Raw genomic sequence first — 18,491 nt, 5'->3', positions numbered from 1 at the left:
TCAGCCTTTCCAGCATTTCTCCTCCTCCTCTTTCCCCAAAGAGGAATGGCTTTGTTATGAAGTTGAGGGGTGGGCATGAAATTATGGCAGCGTGGGGCCCTCTGCACAGATACAGTCCTGAGTCTTACATCTCCAAAGCTGGCATCCCGGCTTTATTTTGTGCGCTGAGGGTGAAGGCAGTCTTCAACTCTCTTCTTTCCCTGATATGTTCCAGAATAAAGGAGTGCGGGGAGTGGGTAGAACCGCAGCGCTCAGGGCCAGGTGTGGGATGTGTGGCTGGCAGGAGTCCTCATAGCCGTGGCCCGTGTGTGTTTCCTGCTTAAGAGGATGGGGGCGAGGAAAGGGAGCTGGCAGCGCAGTGCAAGTTGGTGGGACACAGACTCAGGCAAAAGGAGGGCAGAACAGGCTCCCTCGAAGGAGAGAAGGTGGAGAGGCAGGGGAGGGGTGCTGTGGCTCCCCAAACTGGGGCAGGCAGAGCTGGCCTCTTCCCTCCTCAAAGCGGGTTCCTCTGCTTACCGAGCCCTTATTCTCTCCTCAGGAAGTAAGAGAGGAGAAAACCCGAAATGGGAAGTAGAAGTTATGGCCTGGACTGTCTGAAACTGGTTGTATTTGTGGGCATTTCAGACAATGTGATGTTCCGGTTTTCTAGCGTTTCTCTTTGTGACCCCCGCCCGTGACTTTAGTGTCCAAGAAGAATGAAAGGCCTGCTGGTTTCCTCTCTGAATAAAGGGACTTGCAGGTCATACATCACTTAGCAGTCCAGGTGTGGGCTGACCTTGGCTTCCTACTGGAGAAGGTAAACAGTTGATGGGCTGAAAGGAACTTGACATCTGTCCCTCAGCCCAAACTGCATCCCAGCTCTTGACCTGGCTGGGCCATGGGTGGGTGGGGCAGACACTCTAAGTCCGATGGAAGTCGCCCCGCTGGCCCCCAGTCTTACTAACGAGTTTGATCTCCCCCAATACAATGTCTCTGCTGACAGCTTTGCACATGTCGTACAGGGTGAGGGCAGACACAGCAGCTGAGGTCAGGGCCTCCATCTCCACCCCAGTGGGGCCCCGAGCCCGGCACGACGCCCGGATCACCACAGCATGGTGCGTGCGGTCCAGCTCCAGCTGCACCTGGACATGGCTCAGGGCCACGTGGTGGCACAGGGGAATCAGCTGGCTGGTCAGCTTGGCTGCCTGCACGCCAGCCAGCTGGGCCACCACCAGGGCATCTCCCTTCTTTAGCTGGTTCTCCTGGATAAGCTGGAAGGCCACGGGCCCCAGGAAGACCATGGCCAAGGCCACGGCCACCCGCTCTGTGTCTGGCTTCCCCCCCACATCCACCATAGCTGCCCGTCCTTCCATGTCCACATGGGTTAGTTGGTCCGACGTTGGCAGGGGTCCTGAGGGGGTGGCAGAAGTCCCAGACACTGGGCTAAGGCACTTTGGGTTGGTGTCTGAGTCTGAGTGGGAACAGTAGTGTCTCTGAGAGAAGCCAGACCCCAGCCGCTGCTGGGCAAGGGGGAGGGCCTGGGGGACCCCGCATCCTTTCCATAAAGTTGCCATCTGGTTGGAGAAACTCACTCTGTGTCTCAGACCTTGAACATGGAGGGGACCCCAGGAGGAAATGCTCGGAACGGCTGGTGGGGAATCTTGGAGCATCAGATATAACTCTGGAAGGCAAGAAGGAACAAGAAGAACGACTAAGTCCAAGAGCCAAGTCTTTTTCCCACCTCTTCTCCCAACCCTTCCCTACCCCACCTCAAGTTCCTACCTTTCACACTGGGGAAAGAGAATGAAGAACAAAAAACATAGTGAGGAGATTAAATAGAATAGAATTAAACAGATACAGGGCTCAGAATACAAGTGTGTAGCCCTTCCACCAAGTGTTGCACGGGGCAGTGGCCCCACCGGCTTCCGGCTGCCCAGCAGTGGTGGTGTGGGGCTGCTCCTGGCTCCCGCCTCACAGAAACTTTCTTGTTGCTAAAGTTCTCTTAAACATCACCTACAGTCTGGAGACTGAAGCCCAGATCTGTTGATCTCTCCACGCCCCCTCATTTTCTTAGACTTGTAATGAGATCTCAGCCTGCACTACCAATTACAGTGACTCGCATCTTCACCTTCTCTGTGAAGAGCCAGCAGTAACTGCTGCTTAGAAACCATACCAGCTTAGTTACTCTATATCCTTGAGACTAGCAATGTACCTTATGAAGCAAACAGGTCTTGCAAATTCCAGCTTTCCAGGATGCTCTGGACCCCCTACCCTGTCAATGTCAGTGGTACTCCCTCCCTTCTAGGGGGGCCATCAAGGCATCCTCCAGTCCTTGTCATCAGGAGGTGTCAGCATGGGCCAAGGTCCAGCAAGAGAGCTGCGATGCTGGAGGGAGGGGAGGACAGAGATGACAGTGCTCTTCCCAGGGGGGCACTTTGGTGAGCCAGCTGCCTTTCCTTCTCTGGTTGGCTGATGTGCAAAGGTGGTCTCTGGGCTGTCTCTGAGCCACTGGGTTCCCTCAGCTTTAGAGAAAATAATCCCTTCCCCGTCATTTTTCCTCACTGCTTTCTCTTGTCTAGTGGTGTAATTCAGGGGTGCAGATCTGGCTGTGGCCCAGGGGCCGTGGCCTTGCCTGCTCTAGCCTGAGCATTGTGCCTGAGGGGTAACAGCACCCCTGAAGCTCCTCATGGATTGGCCAGTTCCCCAGGGTCAGGGGCCACATGTGACTTTATAAAAAGGGTGGTTTTTGTTTGAAGCACCCTGTGCATGAGAGATGTCCTGGGCATGTAAGCTCCCAGGAGTTAAGGAATTAGGCAGTGGAGATCCTGACTGCCTCCTTCCTGAAAAGATGAGTAATGTTCTTAGCTTACTGCCTCAGGCTCTGCCCGGCACAGAAGTGTAACAATACACCTACCAGTGGGTGCCGATGGCCCGGACACAAGCGCGGACTGGCCCAAGCCACAGAAGGGAAGGACTTCTGTAACTGCCCAGTCTGGGCGTCTAGACCTGAGGATAAGGTCTCTGTCTTAACCAGAAGCTCCACTTTGGGGCAACAACTAACTTAGTGATCTTGAATCTGGAGGAGCCCCTGCCCTGAGTTCTGGTGAGACAGGGAAGAGAAGCAGCAGTACATCTTGAAGGGGTAAGAAAAGATGAAAGAGGAATACAAGAAAAACAAGAATGAAAACATCAGGATGAGATGCAGGATCTGCGGGTGCCTTACGGAAGGGGCCCCATCCCACGGGATCCCCCACTGACAAGGGTGAGTGGTTACGTACTGATGGGTCACCCACCGATGAGGATCATGGGCCGGTTCTTCATCTGGGAAATACTGAACATGCCTGGGGTGAGGGAGAGACGGGGAGGGAGAGGACAGTGGGGAAGGGGGAGGGGAGGAGGGCGGGGAAAGGAGAGTTCACTGAAACGGAGGACTCAGTGGTGTGACAACGTGGGACATGCACTTACCTATGGGAACCCTGACAAAAAGCCCCCACTGTACACAGCAAGGTCACCAGGATGGAGCCCAGAACAGCGTCTGGACGCCAGGACCCTGCCCCGACAGAGGCAATGTGTGGGATGAGAGAGGTAATGACACCCCTCTTCTTTCTGCCCAATAAAACAGCCCAGGAGAATTAGGGGGCCCCTCTCCTGTGCAGTCTCTGAAAGGAGACTAGAAAGGAGAACCATCACCACGCCCCCGTCTAGAGGCGGCAGGAGTGATTAAGAACAAAGACGGCATCAGGTCTCACTGGCTCCCTCCCAGGCTTTCCTTTGTCCTCTCCCCCAAACTATGGACCTCCCTCCTGCTGACAGTGGCCTGCTTGCCACCCAGCCCGGCCATCCCCACCCCGACCCCGTACCCGCATGCTGCCGCTTCTTCCTGCCCACAGCAGCCCCGATGATCCTCAGCAGCTCCTCCTCCGAGGCCCCAGCCCGCAGATGGTTCCGTAGGGATACCTCTGAGCTCCCGAAGAGGCAGACCTGTTGGGGTCACCATGGGGGTGAGGACATGCCTCTGTGTCCCTCGGCTTTGGCCAACAGCCCCCATCATGGAGTCCCCCACAGGCTCAGCACCAGTGCCCAGGCCTGCCATGGTGGGGTCACTCAGAACAGGACTTCCTGCTATGGGGGACAGAAGGTGGATGAGGAGTCAGCCTGGAAGAGCAGGGAAAGAAATCAGACAGCCCAAGGCCTCTATCTGACTTACAGTCCTGTCCATGTCGCCTTTAGCTTACAGTGCGCTCTAAAAGAATTAAATAGTTGTCAAGAGGGACAGCACATAAACCCAGATCTGTACCTTCTCCTGAGATATTCCATGCAATGGCCTCTTTACTGACTTGAGAATGGCCCCTCATCAACTGGAGTTCAATCCTGGCAGTCCCCTCCAGATGTGGCATGCACATCCATTTCACCTCAGTCCCCTCACTTGTGGACATTGCCCTCTTGCCCCTGCACCTGCTCCCTTTGTGACCCCTGGCTGGAGATGGCATCCTGAGGTCATCCAAAGTTGACTCCCTGCTCCTCAGCTTTTGAGACACCGGTGCTCTGGGGGGCTTGGGGATGGAGGAGGCAGTTGCAGAAAATGAGATCTCTACCCTCCTACTGCAAAGTCCTATAAGACACTTACTATGCACTAGCTCTGTATAAGGCACTGTGGACACAGGGACAAAAAAATGTTTGAGAAGCCCCTGAGGGCAGAATATTTTACAGAATAGAATACTAGGGAAATTTATGCAAAGTGTACGCCTTTACCACGCTGGTTAATTCCCCTTCCACGCTCCCCATCTGGGCCCAGGTTGCACTCCCTGCCCTCTTTCCGCAACCAGGAGGCCTCCCTGGGGACTCTGCCTTCCATGACCCCCTCCAGCTGGCTTCCACCTAGGTTTGGCTGATGGGAGACCCGAGGGTGAGGAAAGAAAATTCGGGCATTTCTTCCCTGCTTCCTCTCTGTTCTGATGTCCGGGGCAGCGGCTGCTCCCTCCAGAACCCGCTCTCGCTGGGCCCCAGTGATGCCACCCCACCCACTCCCCAGGTGGGAACAGCTGTTTGCTGCTGCTCCATGAGTGCCTCAACACCCCTTAAAGGCCCCTTAGCCCTGCACTATGAATGGCCTCCTCATTACACCCTCTCTTCAGAATCCCACCTTCCACTCCTTTGGGGGCCCTGGCTGATAGAGGTACCCCTCATAGGCCAGCTCAATTCTACATCCCAGCCCAGAAAAGTTCCCTAAGCCTTGTAACAGCTGCTGCATGGTCCCTTTGGCATGTCAAACTCGATGCATCTAAACCCAACCCCCTAACCCTCTTCTCCCCAATCCTGAATAGGTCCCAAGGCCAACCAGCGGCCGGGACGCCTCTCTCTACTCTCTTCATGAGCATTACCAAGTCCATCATTCCTCCTTCCCATCCTCATCTTACTCTCCTACATACATATTTGGAACATCACTAAAAGGCCATCTATCTGGTCCTCTTATTTCCAAATTTAACCTGTGGGTTATTCTTCCTAAAGCATGGGTGGCAATCACATCTCCCTTGTTCAGAAGCTCTGCACAGCGCCCTACTGTCAACAGTACCCACTCTGCATGTTGTAGCCCACCTCGATGCCAACCCCCGTCTCTGACTTTACTCTGGCCCCCCATTTGACAAGGAATCATGTGCTCCACACATCAGCTCTTACCAATGAGCCTTTGCACCCCTAAAGGGAATGGGCATGTCTATGCCACCCCTTCATCCCCCACAGGGCTGAACACACAGAACGAGCTGATTAGATATGAGTAACAGATGCTGGTTTCAGAGCTGAGCCCTTGGCCTGGTGGAAGAAGCCAAACAGGGTGGGGAGAGAGGCAAAGGGCACAGGGATTCTCCACCCCCCCCACCCCACTCTGCTAAGTCCTGGAACATGGCCCCCCAGTCAGCTGGAAGCTACTTCAGGGTCCCAAGGAAGGAAAGGATCAGGGTGACAGTTCCATGGGGCCAGGAGTCCACCTTTACTTGCTGCTCCCAGGATCCCCCCAAATGTGACACCACTTCACCAACCACCCCGTGTGCCCTGACGGCCTCCCCTCCAATCACAGAGCACAGGTGGGAAGAGATACTCAGAATGCAGAGGTGGCAAAGAGTCTCCTGGGGAGGGGGACACTCACCTTGAGGTTCCCATCAGCTGTGATTCGCAGCCGGTTACAGGTTCCACAGAAATGGTCAGACATGGACGTGATAAAGCTGACCTGGCCTTGGAAGCCAGGGACTCTAAAGGTCTGGGGTGAGGAGGGAAAGAAGGGCAGTGGGGGTAAGAGGATGGGCTCCTGGGCACTGGCTCTCACTCCCAACATCAGAGACTCTCCCCAGGAGCCCTGCAGAAGGGAGCACCCAAGGCCCTCAGACAGGGCCCTGGGATGGTATGAGGCTCACACCTGGCCGAGGCTCTGGCATGAGGGACAGCCCATGGGCTCTCTGCCTCCACCCAGCCTGCCGGGGAACAAACTTGCTAGGGACATGGGGCCCGTGGGCAGCAAGGCCAGAGCAGGCCACCTGGCACAGCAGGATGAGCACCCCCTCTACTGAGATGCCTGTCCCTAGCTGACACCCAGCCTGCTGCTGCTTCCATAAAAGGGAGCTGGTGATGGCAGCAAAGGTTTCCTTCTCAAACAGGATCATTTTACATCACTGCACTCTGACCTCGGTGTCAACCCTGCCAGCGCTCCTACCTCCCTGCCCAGCCGTACCCTCCTGCCCCCCAACCTTGGCTGTGCTGGATTCCTCCCCAGGCAGCTTTTCCAGCTCTGGCCACTGCTGCTGGAGGGTGTCCAGCATCTCCTTGTAGCTGACCATCTTCTTGAAGTTCCACTTGTTGCCTGTATTGGGGTTGGGAGCTACTGAGTTCCACGGCTGCAGGGCCAGGCTCTTCAAGCCCATCTGCCCACAGAGCCCCGGTCTCAAATCAGAGGTCAAGAGGCCGTGCCTGCAGCAGGAAGATGAAATCACGCCTAGGCTGAACTCTGAGAAGCCCCGATGCCCTGCTGTGGCTCTAGCCCTGGCACCTGCCCAGGGCCCTCCCCACCATCCCTGCAGAAATTCCTACACACAGCAAGGGGTGGGGTCAGCAGCACACACGGGGTCAGCCAGATCTTACCCACCCCACTCAACCCTTCCCAGGGTCCTCAGCAGCACCCCGCCGTGCTCTCAGCCTCATCAGGCTCTGCCCACAGGCCCAGCTTTCTCACCCCGCTGCCACCCTGCCCAGTCACTGACCATCAAAGGGCATATACTCTATGAAGCGCACGTCCAGGGGCAGTCCTTTGGTCAGGGCCACAAAGTCCAAGAGCTCGTCGTCGTTCAGGCCTCGCATCACCACACAGTTCACCTGGCCGGGGACAACAGGACCCCACGGGCTGTTCCCTCTGCCCGCTTTGGCAGGGGGTTGGGATGACCTTGGGGGCCTGGTATCTGCCTAGGCTCTCCACTGGGGGGGGGCTTGCACTCCCTGCCTTGCTCTCACTTCTCCTTACACTGGGGGATTCTAAGGCCGTCACTATTTCTCTGCCCTCCCTGCAGAGGGGGGGAGACAGGGCTGTGTGCAGCGGACAGGGAAGTGGTGGGGGTACAGTGCAGCCACACTGGCCGGAGCCAGGGGCCCTCATGGGGCCGGGAGCTGGCAGTGAAGGCCAAGCCAGGGTGGAGGGCCAGGAAGTCAGGAGTCAGCAGCAGCACATCCTCACCTTCACAGGGCGGTAGCCAAGCTCAATGGCTCTGTGGATGCCCTCCATGACCTTGTGGAAGCCTGCGGGGAGGGAAAGAAATAATGGTCCAGGCACTTTCTCCCTCTCCCCTGCCCCTTCACATCCACAGGGAAGCAACAGAGGGATAAGGAGCCTCGGAGACCACCAAGTCCAGGGGCCAGACAGTGAATATTTTAGGCTTTGCAGGCCAAGAGACAAAATTGAGGATAGCATGTAGGTACGTATCATAAAGATTGTACTGGCTAAATGCAGAATATGATAATTGAGGACAATTTCTTGTAATCTAGGTCTACAAACAGAATGGAAGAATGGAATTCTTTTTGCAGAAATAGTATTTTGCTTGATTGCGATTTATAGTTAACATTCCCTCTCATTAACTGATTGCATTTGTTATCTGTAACACCCATTCTTGGCTCACAGGCTGTTAAAAACAAAAACAGGCAGGATTTGGCCAGTGGGCCATAGTGTGCCTACCCTGATCTAGGTGGGCACTCCCAGTCTAGATGAAGATACCGAGGCTCAGAGAAGGGCCGTGCCCTGCTGGAGAGAGAAGGCAGGTTTCCCACTTCCCTCTCAGTGCTTTCTCCTCCCTCTACATATTCTCCCTGAGCACCTACTAATGCAGGTGCTGTGCCAGGGCTGGTGAGCGATTATTATGCATGTGGTTCTCACCACCTCTGTGGTTAACCCACAGTAAATGTGATCCCAGGCTGGCTTCTTACTCCCCCAGCTCACTTCACTTGTGCGTCCAAACATTTGAGCACCTACTGTGTACACCTCACTGTCCCAGTGCCCTGCCCATCCCCACTGCTGTCCCCATGGCCCCTCCCTGGCCCCCAGCCTGCATGGCCTGGTGATCATGTCTGATTCACAGCTGGACTGTTGAGGGATGGTGGCCCAGTGATGGATCCCAAGCATTTCTGGGGGTGGCTCAGTGAGGGAGGGCAAAGGGAGGAAAGTGCAGCTATTACACAAAATGCTGTGAGAATAATCTAGAAGTTTTCTCCTCTGTAAAGCAGTCCACCTCCAAAAGGAGGCAGTAGACACAGGAGCATGAACAGGAAGGCAGGTCTGATGTTAGGAGAGACGGTCTTCAATCCCCATTCCAGCTGCACTACCCCCGATCCCCGCCTTCTCTCATGAAGCTGGGAGGAGATGGCCAGGGTTGTGCTTCCTGGAGGGGGTGAAGCAAGAAGCTTATGTCCAGGATGGGCATGGGAAGCACGAGTGGGGGCCCCCAGCTGGCAGTGCTGGCCCTGACCGGGACAGCTGCTTCCACCCTGAGCTGCCACACACTTTCTCAGAGCTCATGAAAGGACAGCCAGCTTATCCCAGCTTGCCTGGGAATGTCTTGGTTTTACAACTGAAGTCCGGTGTTCTGGAAACCCTTTAAGTCCTAGGCAAACGGGGGGCAGGGTGGAGGGAGGCTGGTCACCATAGCTCTTAGCATCTGATCCCAAAACATATGCAAGGGTGTAGCTACAGAGATGCAGGACATTTGGTGAGGGTGAGAGGTGAGAATAAATGCCTATACTTATCTATAGCTCAACACCAAGGACAGAGCAGGTCCCTTGCCTAGCACCAGCCACAGCTCCCCAGCGGCATAGGCCCTGGTAGGGATGTCTCCTGCTCTGTGCTGCATCTGATCACCTTTCCTGCGGGCAATGAATTCAAACTTGGCTGGCACCAGTGTGTCCAGGCTGATGTTGATGGCACTGAGACCACCTTTCTGAAGCTGAGGCAACAGCCGGGCTAGGTTGATCCCGTTGGTGGTGATGCCGATGGTCCTCAAACCTTCTAGCTGGTGGAGCCGGGCTGTAGAAAGAACAGGAAGGAGTGTCAGCCTATTTGCCTCTTTGCGGACCTCTATTAACCAGACTTACATAAGATTAAAAACAATAAAAATAACCAAAAGATTACACACGGAGTGCTCACTCTGCTAGAGGCTCTGTGAGGGCTTTGCATGTGTTAGCTCACGGAAGCCTCAGAACAATGATTAGCTCTATTTAATAGATAAGGAAAGAAAGGCTCAGAGAGATTAAGAAAATCGCTCAAAGTCACACAGTAAGTCACACAGCTAGCAAGAGTAACAGCTGAGATTCAAATCCACCTGTACTTGACTCTAGGACTATACTCTTAATAACCAACTTACAGGTCCTGATACTCTGTACAGCAGCAACAAAAATGTATTTGGATTATATGCTAAACTGACTTCTCCATTTCACCAAAAATCCCTAGAAATCACAGAAGGATTAATAAGGAGTCCATAATAGCACTGGAAGGCAAGAAAGAATACCTTCAATGGCCTAGAAAGCTGGAGAAATACTGAATGATTGAAAGAAGATAAAACAGATGGGGTCAGATGGATTGAGGAGACCACAGCCCAGAGCACACACATGATAAGACTCTGTACAACGTGGAAGGATGACTAGCATGCACCTAGACAAGGAGCAGGGGGTCCTTGGGCATGTCAAGGAGGTTGACTGTCTGAGAAATTATATTTGAATGAGCTGAGTAAGTGGTCTCCCATCCATCCCTGTGAGCAGGGGGCAGGCAGAGATTTTACCCAAAGTCTAGAGTACCTAAGCTAGCTAAAATGGGTGAGGGAAGCCCTGAAGAGCTGCTGACCTAGGAGCCCTGGATCCCAGAAGGACTCCATACCCCTATCTCCACAACCTTGGGGCAACCAGCATAAACAGAAACAGCACTGACAGCCGGGCCAACAGAAACCTTGGGCACTGAGATGAGTACACAGCCAAGAATCAGCAAACATTTAAGGAGAATGCTAAGAAAGACAAATTTCACAAATAGAAGAATGAAAGAGGAAGGAGAAACAACAGAAGATGGTTCTTTTAAAAATCAAATTCAGAAACACAGATGTAAAATTCCTCAAAACATTAGCAAATCATATTCAACAACACATTAAAATGATCCTACAACATCATCAAGTGGGACTTATTTCAGGGATGCAAGGATGATTCGATATCCCCCAATCAATGTGATATACCACATTAGCAAAAGGAAGGATAAAAATCATATGATAATCTCAATAGATGCAGAAATAGTACTTGACAAAATTCAACATTCAATTCATGATAAAAACTAAACAAAGTGGGTATAGAAGGAACATTCCTCAACATAATAAAGGCCATATATGAGTAGCCTACAGCTACCATGTTACTCAATAATCAGAAGCTTGAAAATTTTTCCTCTAAGTTCAGAAACAAGACAAGGATGCTTGGCTCTTGACAGAGTATTTTGTTCAATATAGTAATGGAGACCCTAGCCAAATCAATTAGGAAAGAAAAATAAATAAGAAATATCCAAATCAGAAAGGAAGAAGTAAAATGGTTACTATTTGCAGGTGACATGATATATACAGAAAACCCTAAAGACTCCACCAATAAAATTGTTAGTTAGAACTAACAAATGAATTTAGTATAGTTGCAGGATACAAAATCAATATACCAAACTCTGGCATCTCTATATGCTAATAAGGAATTATCAGAAAACTAAAAAACCAATCCCATTTACAACTGTATCAGAAAGAATAAAATACTTAAGAATCAATTTAGCCAAAAAGGGAAAGAACATACATTGAAGTCTATAAGAGATTGATAAAAGAAAGTGAAGAAGACACAAATAAATGGAAAGATATTCTGTATTCATAGTTTGGAAAATATTAATACTGTTGAAATGTCCACATTGTCCAAAGCAATCTAAAGATTCGATGCAATCCTTATCAAAATTCTAGTGGCATTTTTCACAGAAATATAATAATCCTAAAATTTGTATGGAAATACAAAAGACCCTGAAGCCAAAGCAACCTAGAGAAAGAATAACAAAGCTGGAGGCATCATGCACCCTGATTTCAAACTATTACAAAGCTATAGTAAACAAAACAGTGTGGTGTTGGCATTAAAAAGACACACAGATCAATGGAACAGAACAGAGAGCCCATAAATAAATCCATGTCTATATAGTCAATTTATGACAAAGGAGCCAAGAATATACAATGTGGAAAGGATAGTCTCTTCAATAAAAAGTGTCGGGGACACTGAACAGCTACATGCAAAAGATTGAAACTGGACCACTGTATTATAGCATACACAAAAACTAACCTAGAATGGACTAAAGACTTGATCTGAAACCATAAAACTCCCAGAAGAAAACATGGCAGCAAGCATCTTGACATCAATCTTAGTGATGAGTTTTTGTATTTGACACTAATAACAAAGGCAACAAAAGCAAAACAAACAAGTGTGACTACAACAAACTGAAAAGCTTCTGCATAGAAAAGGCAACCTACTAAATGGGAGAAAATATTTGCAAATTATATACCTGATAAGGGGTTATATCCAAAATATATACAGAACTCATACAACTCAATAGCAAGAAAAACAATCTGATTAAAAAATGGACAGAGGATCTGACAGGCATTTTTCCAAAGAAGACATACAGATGACTAACATGATCAAAAGGTGCTTAGCATCACTAATCATAAGGGAAATGCAAATGAAAATCACAGTGGGATAACACTTCATACCTGCTGGAATGGCTATGCTCAAAAAGACAAGAAATAACAAGTGCTGGCAAGGGTGAAGAGAAAAGGAAACCTCTGTGGACTGTTGGTGGGAATGTTAACTGGGGCAGCCACTATGGAAAACAGTATAGAGGGTCTTCAAAAAATTAAAAACAGAACTACCATATGATCCAGTTATTCCACTTCTGGGTATTTATCCAAAGAAAGTGAAAACGCTAACTTGAAAAATTATATGCACCCCCATGTTCACTGTAGCACTATTTACAATAGGCAAGACATGAAAACAATCTAAATGTCCATCTATGGATAAATTGGTAAAAAAAAATGTGGTGTATATACACACTGGAGTATTATTCAGCTAGAAAAAGAAGGGAATCTTGCCACTTGTGACAATATAGACGGACTTTAACCTAAGTGAAATAAGTCAGACAAAGATAAATACTATATGATCCCATTTATATGTGGAATCTAAAAACAAAACAATAACAAGGCAAAACCAAACCAAATTCACAGACACAGAGAACAGACTTGTGGTTGCTAGAGGTCAGAGTAGGGGGTGGGCAAAATGGATGAAGGTGGTCAAAAGGTACAAATTTCCAGTTATAAGATAAATAAGTCCTAGGAATGAAATGTATAGCATGGTGACTATAGTTCATGATACTGTATTGTATACTTGAAAGCTGCTAAGAAAGTAGATCTTAAAAGTCCTTATCACAAGGAAGGAAGTTGTGACAGATGTTAACCAGACTTACTGTGGTGAACGTTTCACAATGTATACAAATAACTAATCATTATGTTGCACATTTACACTAGTATAATGTTATGTCAACCATACCTTGATAAAAGAAAATCAGAGTTAATATCCTTAGAAGGATAAGTACTACATTCTCAAAATAGGAAAAAGAGCTAATTAGAATTCTTGAAAAAAATATAGTTATAGAAAGAAAAAAACTCAATGGAAGAGTAGAATAGACACATATACAGAGGAAATGAGCAAGCTGAAATGGGGCAGATTGAGCAAAGGCATTCTCCTAGAACTATATGAAAAACAGTGAAGGAATCAGCCAGAGGAAAAAAAAAAAACCCCTCTCATATTGAAATCCAATAAAATTTAGAGAAAAGACAAGAATGCCAAAATGTCCACAGTGGTTATTTTTGATCAGTAGGATTACAAATGATTTTTCTACTTACTTATCTAGAGATATATTTTATCTCAAACTACTTGAATGCATAAATCTTGGTGAAGAATCAGCCCAGCTCTGCATGAGAGCAGAAACCAGGAGTAAAGAGCCCAAGTGAAGCCAGATTGAGAAAAAGGCAGTAGCAGATCACATAATTAAAACCTAATTTGGGTAGAGGTGTGCAGAAATGCACATATGGCATATGACTGAAATTACATAACCTTTCTGGAGAGAAGCAGTCTATGGAACTTTTATAAAGCTTTTGGCCTCAAATTTCACTTCTAAGAATTTACCAAAGGAAATAATTATGGACATGAGCAAATTTGTCTATAAGGATATTTATTAGTGAGCAAACATAATAAAGGGAAGTGGAAAATCATCCAGATAGCCAACAACAGAAAACTGGCTAAATTATGCTTTCCCCAGATGATGAAATATTATGCAACCAAAAAAGGCCCTGTAAAAAAATATGTTCTGATGTCAGGAGACAGATATGCTATACTAAGAGGGCAGATTGAAAACAGTAGTTAAATACTAGATGCAAAGAAAAAAAAAAGTTTACCCACCCAGAATGTTAATGGTGGTTACAACTGGGCAGCAATGATATACTCTTTGATTATCTGAAATAAATATATTACTCTTGTTCTAAGAAAACAAAACTTTAAAAATAAAAGCTGTTTTAAGAAGAAAAGAGGGCTTTACTCTGAGGCCCTGCCAATATGGAAAATTAGCAGTAGTTGTTGGCTCCTTCTACCAAATCAACCCTGAAGAAACGCAGAATTCAGGAACTTAAAAAAGAAAAAAGTCTTGAGAAACTCGTAGGAAGGAGTGTTCTTTAGAACTAGCACCAGGGAGGGGGTTTGTAGCCTGGGGGTGAAGGGCCCCTGGCAGAGAATGCGAGCAGTGTGGGGAAGGCGCTGGCAGTTCAAGTCCTGCTCTCGCCTCACCCACTGATGGCTCCAGTCACTGCTTTTCCCCTACTCAAGACATTGGTGGCAGCAGCCCCAGGGAACTTAGCTCAGGAATCCACTGGAGGGACACTCAAGGAATCTGTCAAAGTCCTGCTGGAAGAGCTACAGGCAACAGCCTCAGGCATTCATTCCTCCCCCTTCTCCCTCCAAAACCCAAGGACTTGGGGCCTAAAACCAAGGGTACCTGCTTCTTTCCAAATCTGCTTCTCTCTGAGGGTTTGAAGGCGAGGACCTGCAGGGTTGCCATATGATATAACTCCAGGTGGTACCATTCTCATCATAATCTAAATGAATAGCACCTCCTGGAGTTGTGCAGTATACAACCTGTACAGTCTTACACAGCAAGTCTGGGCATTTGGTGGGGAGATTACAAACATGAGTGAATCATTGTGATATTCTGGGATCTAGAATTTCCTGGGCCTATCAAAGACTAAAATCTGGCCTTAAACCTTTTCCATTAAGTTGTGCCATACAGAATAGCTAATATCCTCCCGGGAACAAATTTATGTGCTAAACTAAAGAGAACCTTAAGAAATATATTCTAGTACTACACCCACCGAAAAACAAAACCAAAACCAAAAAAACCCACAACCTTGTAAAATATGTACCAATGGAAGAATAATGATTAAAACAGACAAGATTGTAAGATAAACAATAATAAATATAGTAAAAGAAATAATGGAGGATATTAACACTATGAAACAAAATTTTTCACTGTAAAAAAAAACAAGAGGAAATAATAAGAAAAGCATAATTATAAAATTAAACCCAAGAAGATAATATAGGAAGATGGGCACAGAAGGAGAAATTGGTGTTAGGGGATAAGATTAAAGGATTCTCCCAGGAAAAAGAGGAAGACAATAAGAAATCAAAATATAATTTAAGGCCTGTGGAGGCTGTAAACAGAGGGGTAAACATCTAGATAACAGAGGTCCCAGGAAAAAAATTAATTGACAGTGAAGGAAATACCTGAAGAATAATGGAAAAAAGACTTTCCCAAATGTAAAACCAATGGCTTAGCATTGAAAGGGCAACTTCACTGAATGTCAACAGGACACATAAGGAAAAGCCTATTCTAGATATATTTAAAACCAGATACAAAGAAAAATTTTAAACCAGATACAAAGAAAACACTTTAATACCTTTAGAGAAAAAGTATCACCTACCAAGAGCAAGAACCAGACTGACATCAGACTTTTCCCAACAGCATCACTGGCTGTAAGGAGACAATGCAGTGACATTAATATAACAAAAGAATGAACCTTGAACCTGAAATTTTATATGCGTTCAAATAACATTATAAAACTACTACTCTACTACTTTCATAAACAGTATAAAAAGTATATGGCATGCCAGATTTAATTAGATTCACCATCAAAATTAGATTCACTATTAGACCTACGTTGAAAAACTGCTAAAGGAGACACTCAACATGAGAAACAAATTCAGGAGATGCTGCAAGAAATATGGGAGCTCAAGTGATCAAAATACCTTGATAAAGTTTGTTATAGGACAATGTGTGTGTGTTTATAATAGGGGCAGACTATTCATAATAATCCAGAAGTAAAATTGTAGAAAATATGAACAACAAAGGGTGGGGGAAGGTTGGCAAAATCAAAGACCTAAGAGTGTTCTACAGTTCTTGTCTTGTTAAGGAGGAGGAGGGATCATTTATTTAAAAGCCAAAAAGAAGGGGGAAAAAAAAAAAACACCAAAAAAGTATGACAGATAAAAGATGGTAGAAATGAGTCCAAATATTTCCAATAGTTACAGTAAAGGTAACCAAGAATAAACTTGCTGGTTCAAAATCAGAGACTGTCAAATTTGATAAAAGAAACAAAAGTAACAGTTATATGCTGTTATAAAAGACATATCAAAAGTAGAAGAATGCGATAAGGCTTAAAGTAAAAAGGTGAAAACAAACACAACAGTCTTAAAGCTAAAAGCAAGCCAATCCTGCTCTGGTAAAATAAAATACATAGCCCTTAAGACCCAAAGTATCATTAGAGAGACCCACTATGTGGTGATAAAAGTTCCAGTTTATGAAAAAGACATAACAATTCTAATCACATATGAATGTAATAAAATCAACTCAACTATGTATAAAATAAAAGCCATAGGACCTCTGGGAGAAATTAACAAATCCACACACTTATTTATTATTGGCAGGTAAAGCAGATAGAAAGCCAGCAAAGTTAGAGATGACCAAGGTTTGAACTATAAAATTAACCTGCTGGATTCAATAAAAAAATATAAATGTCTCTATCCAATAATTAAAGAATAACCATTCACAAGTACATTTAGAACATGTATAAAAACTGCCAATATACTAGGTCACAAAGCAGGCCTCAATAGATTTTAAAGAACTGTCATAAATATATGATTCTCTGACCACCATAATTAAGTTACAGTAATAAAAATATGTTAAAAGTTCTCATATATTTGGAAATTAAAAACACAACATCTAAATATCTCATGGATTGAAGAACAGATCAGAATAAAAATTAATAAATACTTAGAACTAGATGTTTTAAAGGCTGTGTCAGAATAGAAGCAGAAATAGAAGTAGAGAACAAATATGCAATAAGAAATTCAACAAATACAAAAGTTGGTTTGTTGAAGACAAGCACAATAGACAAACCTCTGGCAAGACTTAACAAGGAATAAAGAGATAAGGCACAAATAAAACACATTAAGAATACAAATAGAAAATTTATCAACTAAAACTGAGATTAAAAAGAAAATATTGATTGGAGCCAAGATGGCAGCGTGAGTAGAGCAGCGGAAATCTCCTCCCCAAACCAAATATATCTATGAAAATATAACAAAGACAACTCTTCCTAGAATAAAGACCAGAAGACACAGGACACCATCCAGACCACATCCACACCTGCGAGAACCCAGTGCCTCGTAAAGGGGGTAAGATACAAGCCCCTCCCCCCAGCTCCCGGTGGGAGAAGAGTAGGCAGGGCGGGAGGGAGACGTTGCCCAGGAATGCTGAACACCCAGCCCCCGCCATCCAGACCAGAGCACAGACACAGTGCATGCGTGGGGCCCTGGATACTAGGGAAACAGGGCAGCAAGAACAGTGAGCGGGCACCGGAGGCCTGGCGCTGGAGGACATAAGAAAAGCGGGTGGCCATTTTTTTTTTTTTGCTGTTTTGTTTTGGTGAGCGCTTTTTGGAAGTCTTAAAGGGATAGGGACCCCAATACTAGGGAAACAGGGCAGCAAGACCGGTGAGCAGAGGCCTGAGGCTGGCGCCGGAGAATAAAGAAAAACGAGTGGCTATTTCTTATTTTCTTAATTTTACAATTTTTTTTTTTATTGTTTTCTTTTTTTGTGGTCGTTGTTTTGTTTTGGCGGGTGCTTTTTGGAAGTCTTAAAGGGGCAGGGCAGGACACTTAATCCAGAGGTAGAGAATCCGGGGATCTCTGGGCACCCTAATCCCCTGGGCTGCAGGGAGCTCGGAGGCCCCTTACGGAGATAAATAGCCTCCAGGCTGCTCCCCCTCCAACGGGAATCCACCATTTTGGAGCAGCAGCCTGAGCCAGGCAACGCCCACAGCAACAGCGGAGATAAACTCCATAGCAGCCAGGCAGGAAGCAGAAGCCCTGTCTGCGCGCAGCTACCCAGCACAAGCCACTAGAGGTCGCTGTTCTCCTGGGAGAGGAAGGCCACAAACCAACAAGAAGAGAAGTTCTTCCAGCCGTCACTCGTCCCAGCTCTGCAAACTATTCCTATCACCATGAAAAGGCAAAGCACAGGCAGACAAAGATCACAGAGACAACACCAGAGAAGGAGACAGACCTAACCAGTCTTCCTGAAAAAGAATTCAAAATAAGAATCATAAACATGCTGACAGAGATGCAGAGAAATATGCAAGAGATATGGGATGAAGTCCGGAGGGAGATCACAGATGCCAGAAAGGAGATTACAGAAATGAAACAAACTCTGGAAGGGATTATAAGCAGAATGGATAGGATGCAAGAGGCCATTGATGGAATTGAAACCAGAGAACAGGAACGCATAGAAGCTGACATAGAGAGAGATAAAAGGATCTACAGGAATGAAACAATGTTAA

The 18,491-nt window shown here is 46.9% G+C and overlaps 1 protein-coding gene across 9 annotated transcripts in view; it reads right to left on the bottom strand.

Annotated features, from left to right (window-relative positions):
• Positions 1–131: 131 nt before the first annotated feature.
• Positions 132–18,491, bottom strand: part of MOCS1 (molybdenum cofactor synthesis 1) — a 58,157-nt gene continuing 39,797 nt past the window's right edge. For 3 of the 9 annotated variants that reach the window (XM_036907157.2, XM_036907163.2, XM_036907161.2), the window contains 8 exons: positions 9,290–9,529; positions 7,694–7,755; positions 7,227–7,338; positions 6,717–6,829; positions 6,122–6,232; positions 3,840–3,960; positions 3,273–3,320; positions 132–1,660 (listed from right to left, as the gene is read on the bottom strand). In XM_036907157.2, coding sequence (XP_036763052.2) covers positions 900–1,660; positions 3,273–3,320; positions 3,840–3,960; positions 6,122–6,232; positions 6,717–6,829; positions 7,227–7,338; positions 7,694–7,755; positions 9,290–9,529 — 1,568 coding nt within the window. In that variant the 3' untranslated portion in view covers positions 132–899. Of the gene's footprint in view, positions 1,661–2,258; positions 2,365–3,257; positions 3,321–3,839; positions 3,961–6,121; positions 6,233–6,716; positions 6,830–7,226; positions 7,339–7,693; positions 7,756–9,289; positions 9,530–18,491 lie in introns of those variants that run through there. The other 6 variants (XM_036907159.2, XM_036907164.2, XM_036907166.2 and 3 more) reach the window with 6 other exon arrangements.

The sequence above is a fragment of the Manis pentadactyla genome, chromosome 16 (genome assembly GCF_030020395.1).
Source record: "Manis pentadactyla isolate mManPen7 chromosome 16, mManPen7.hap1, whole genome shotgun sequence".
Classification (NCBI taxonomy): domain Eukaryota; kingdom Metazoa; phylum Chordata; class Mammalia; order Pholidota; family Manidae; genus Manis; species Manis pentadactyla.
This window is presented reverse-complemented; position numbering and strand designations above follow the sequence as displayed.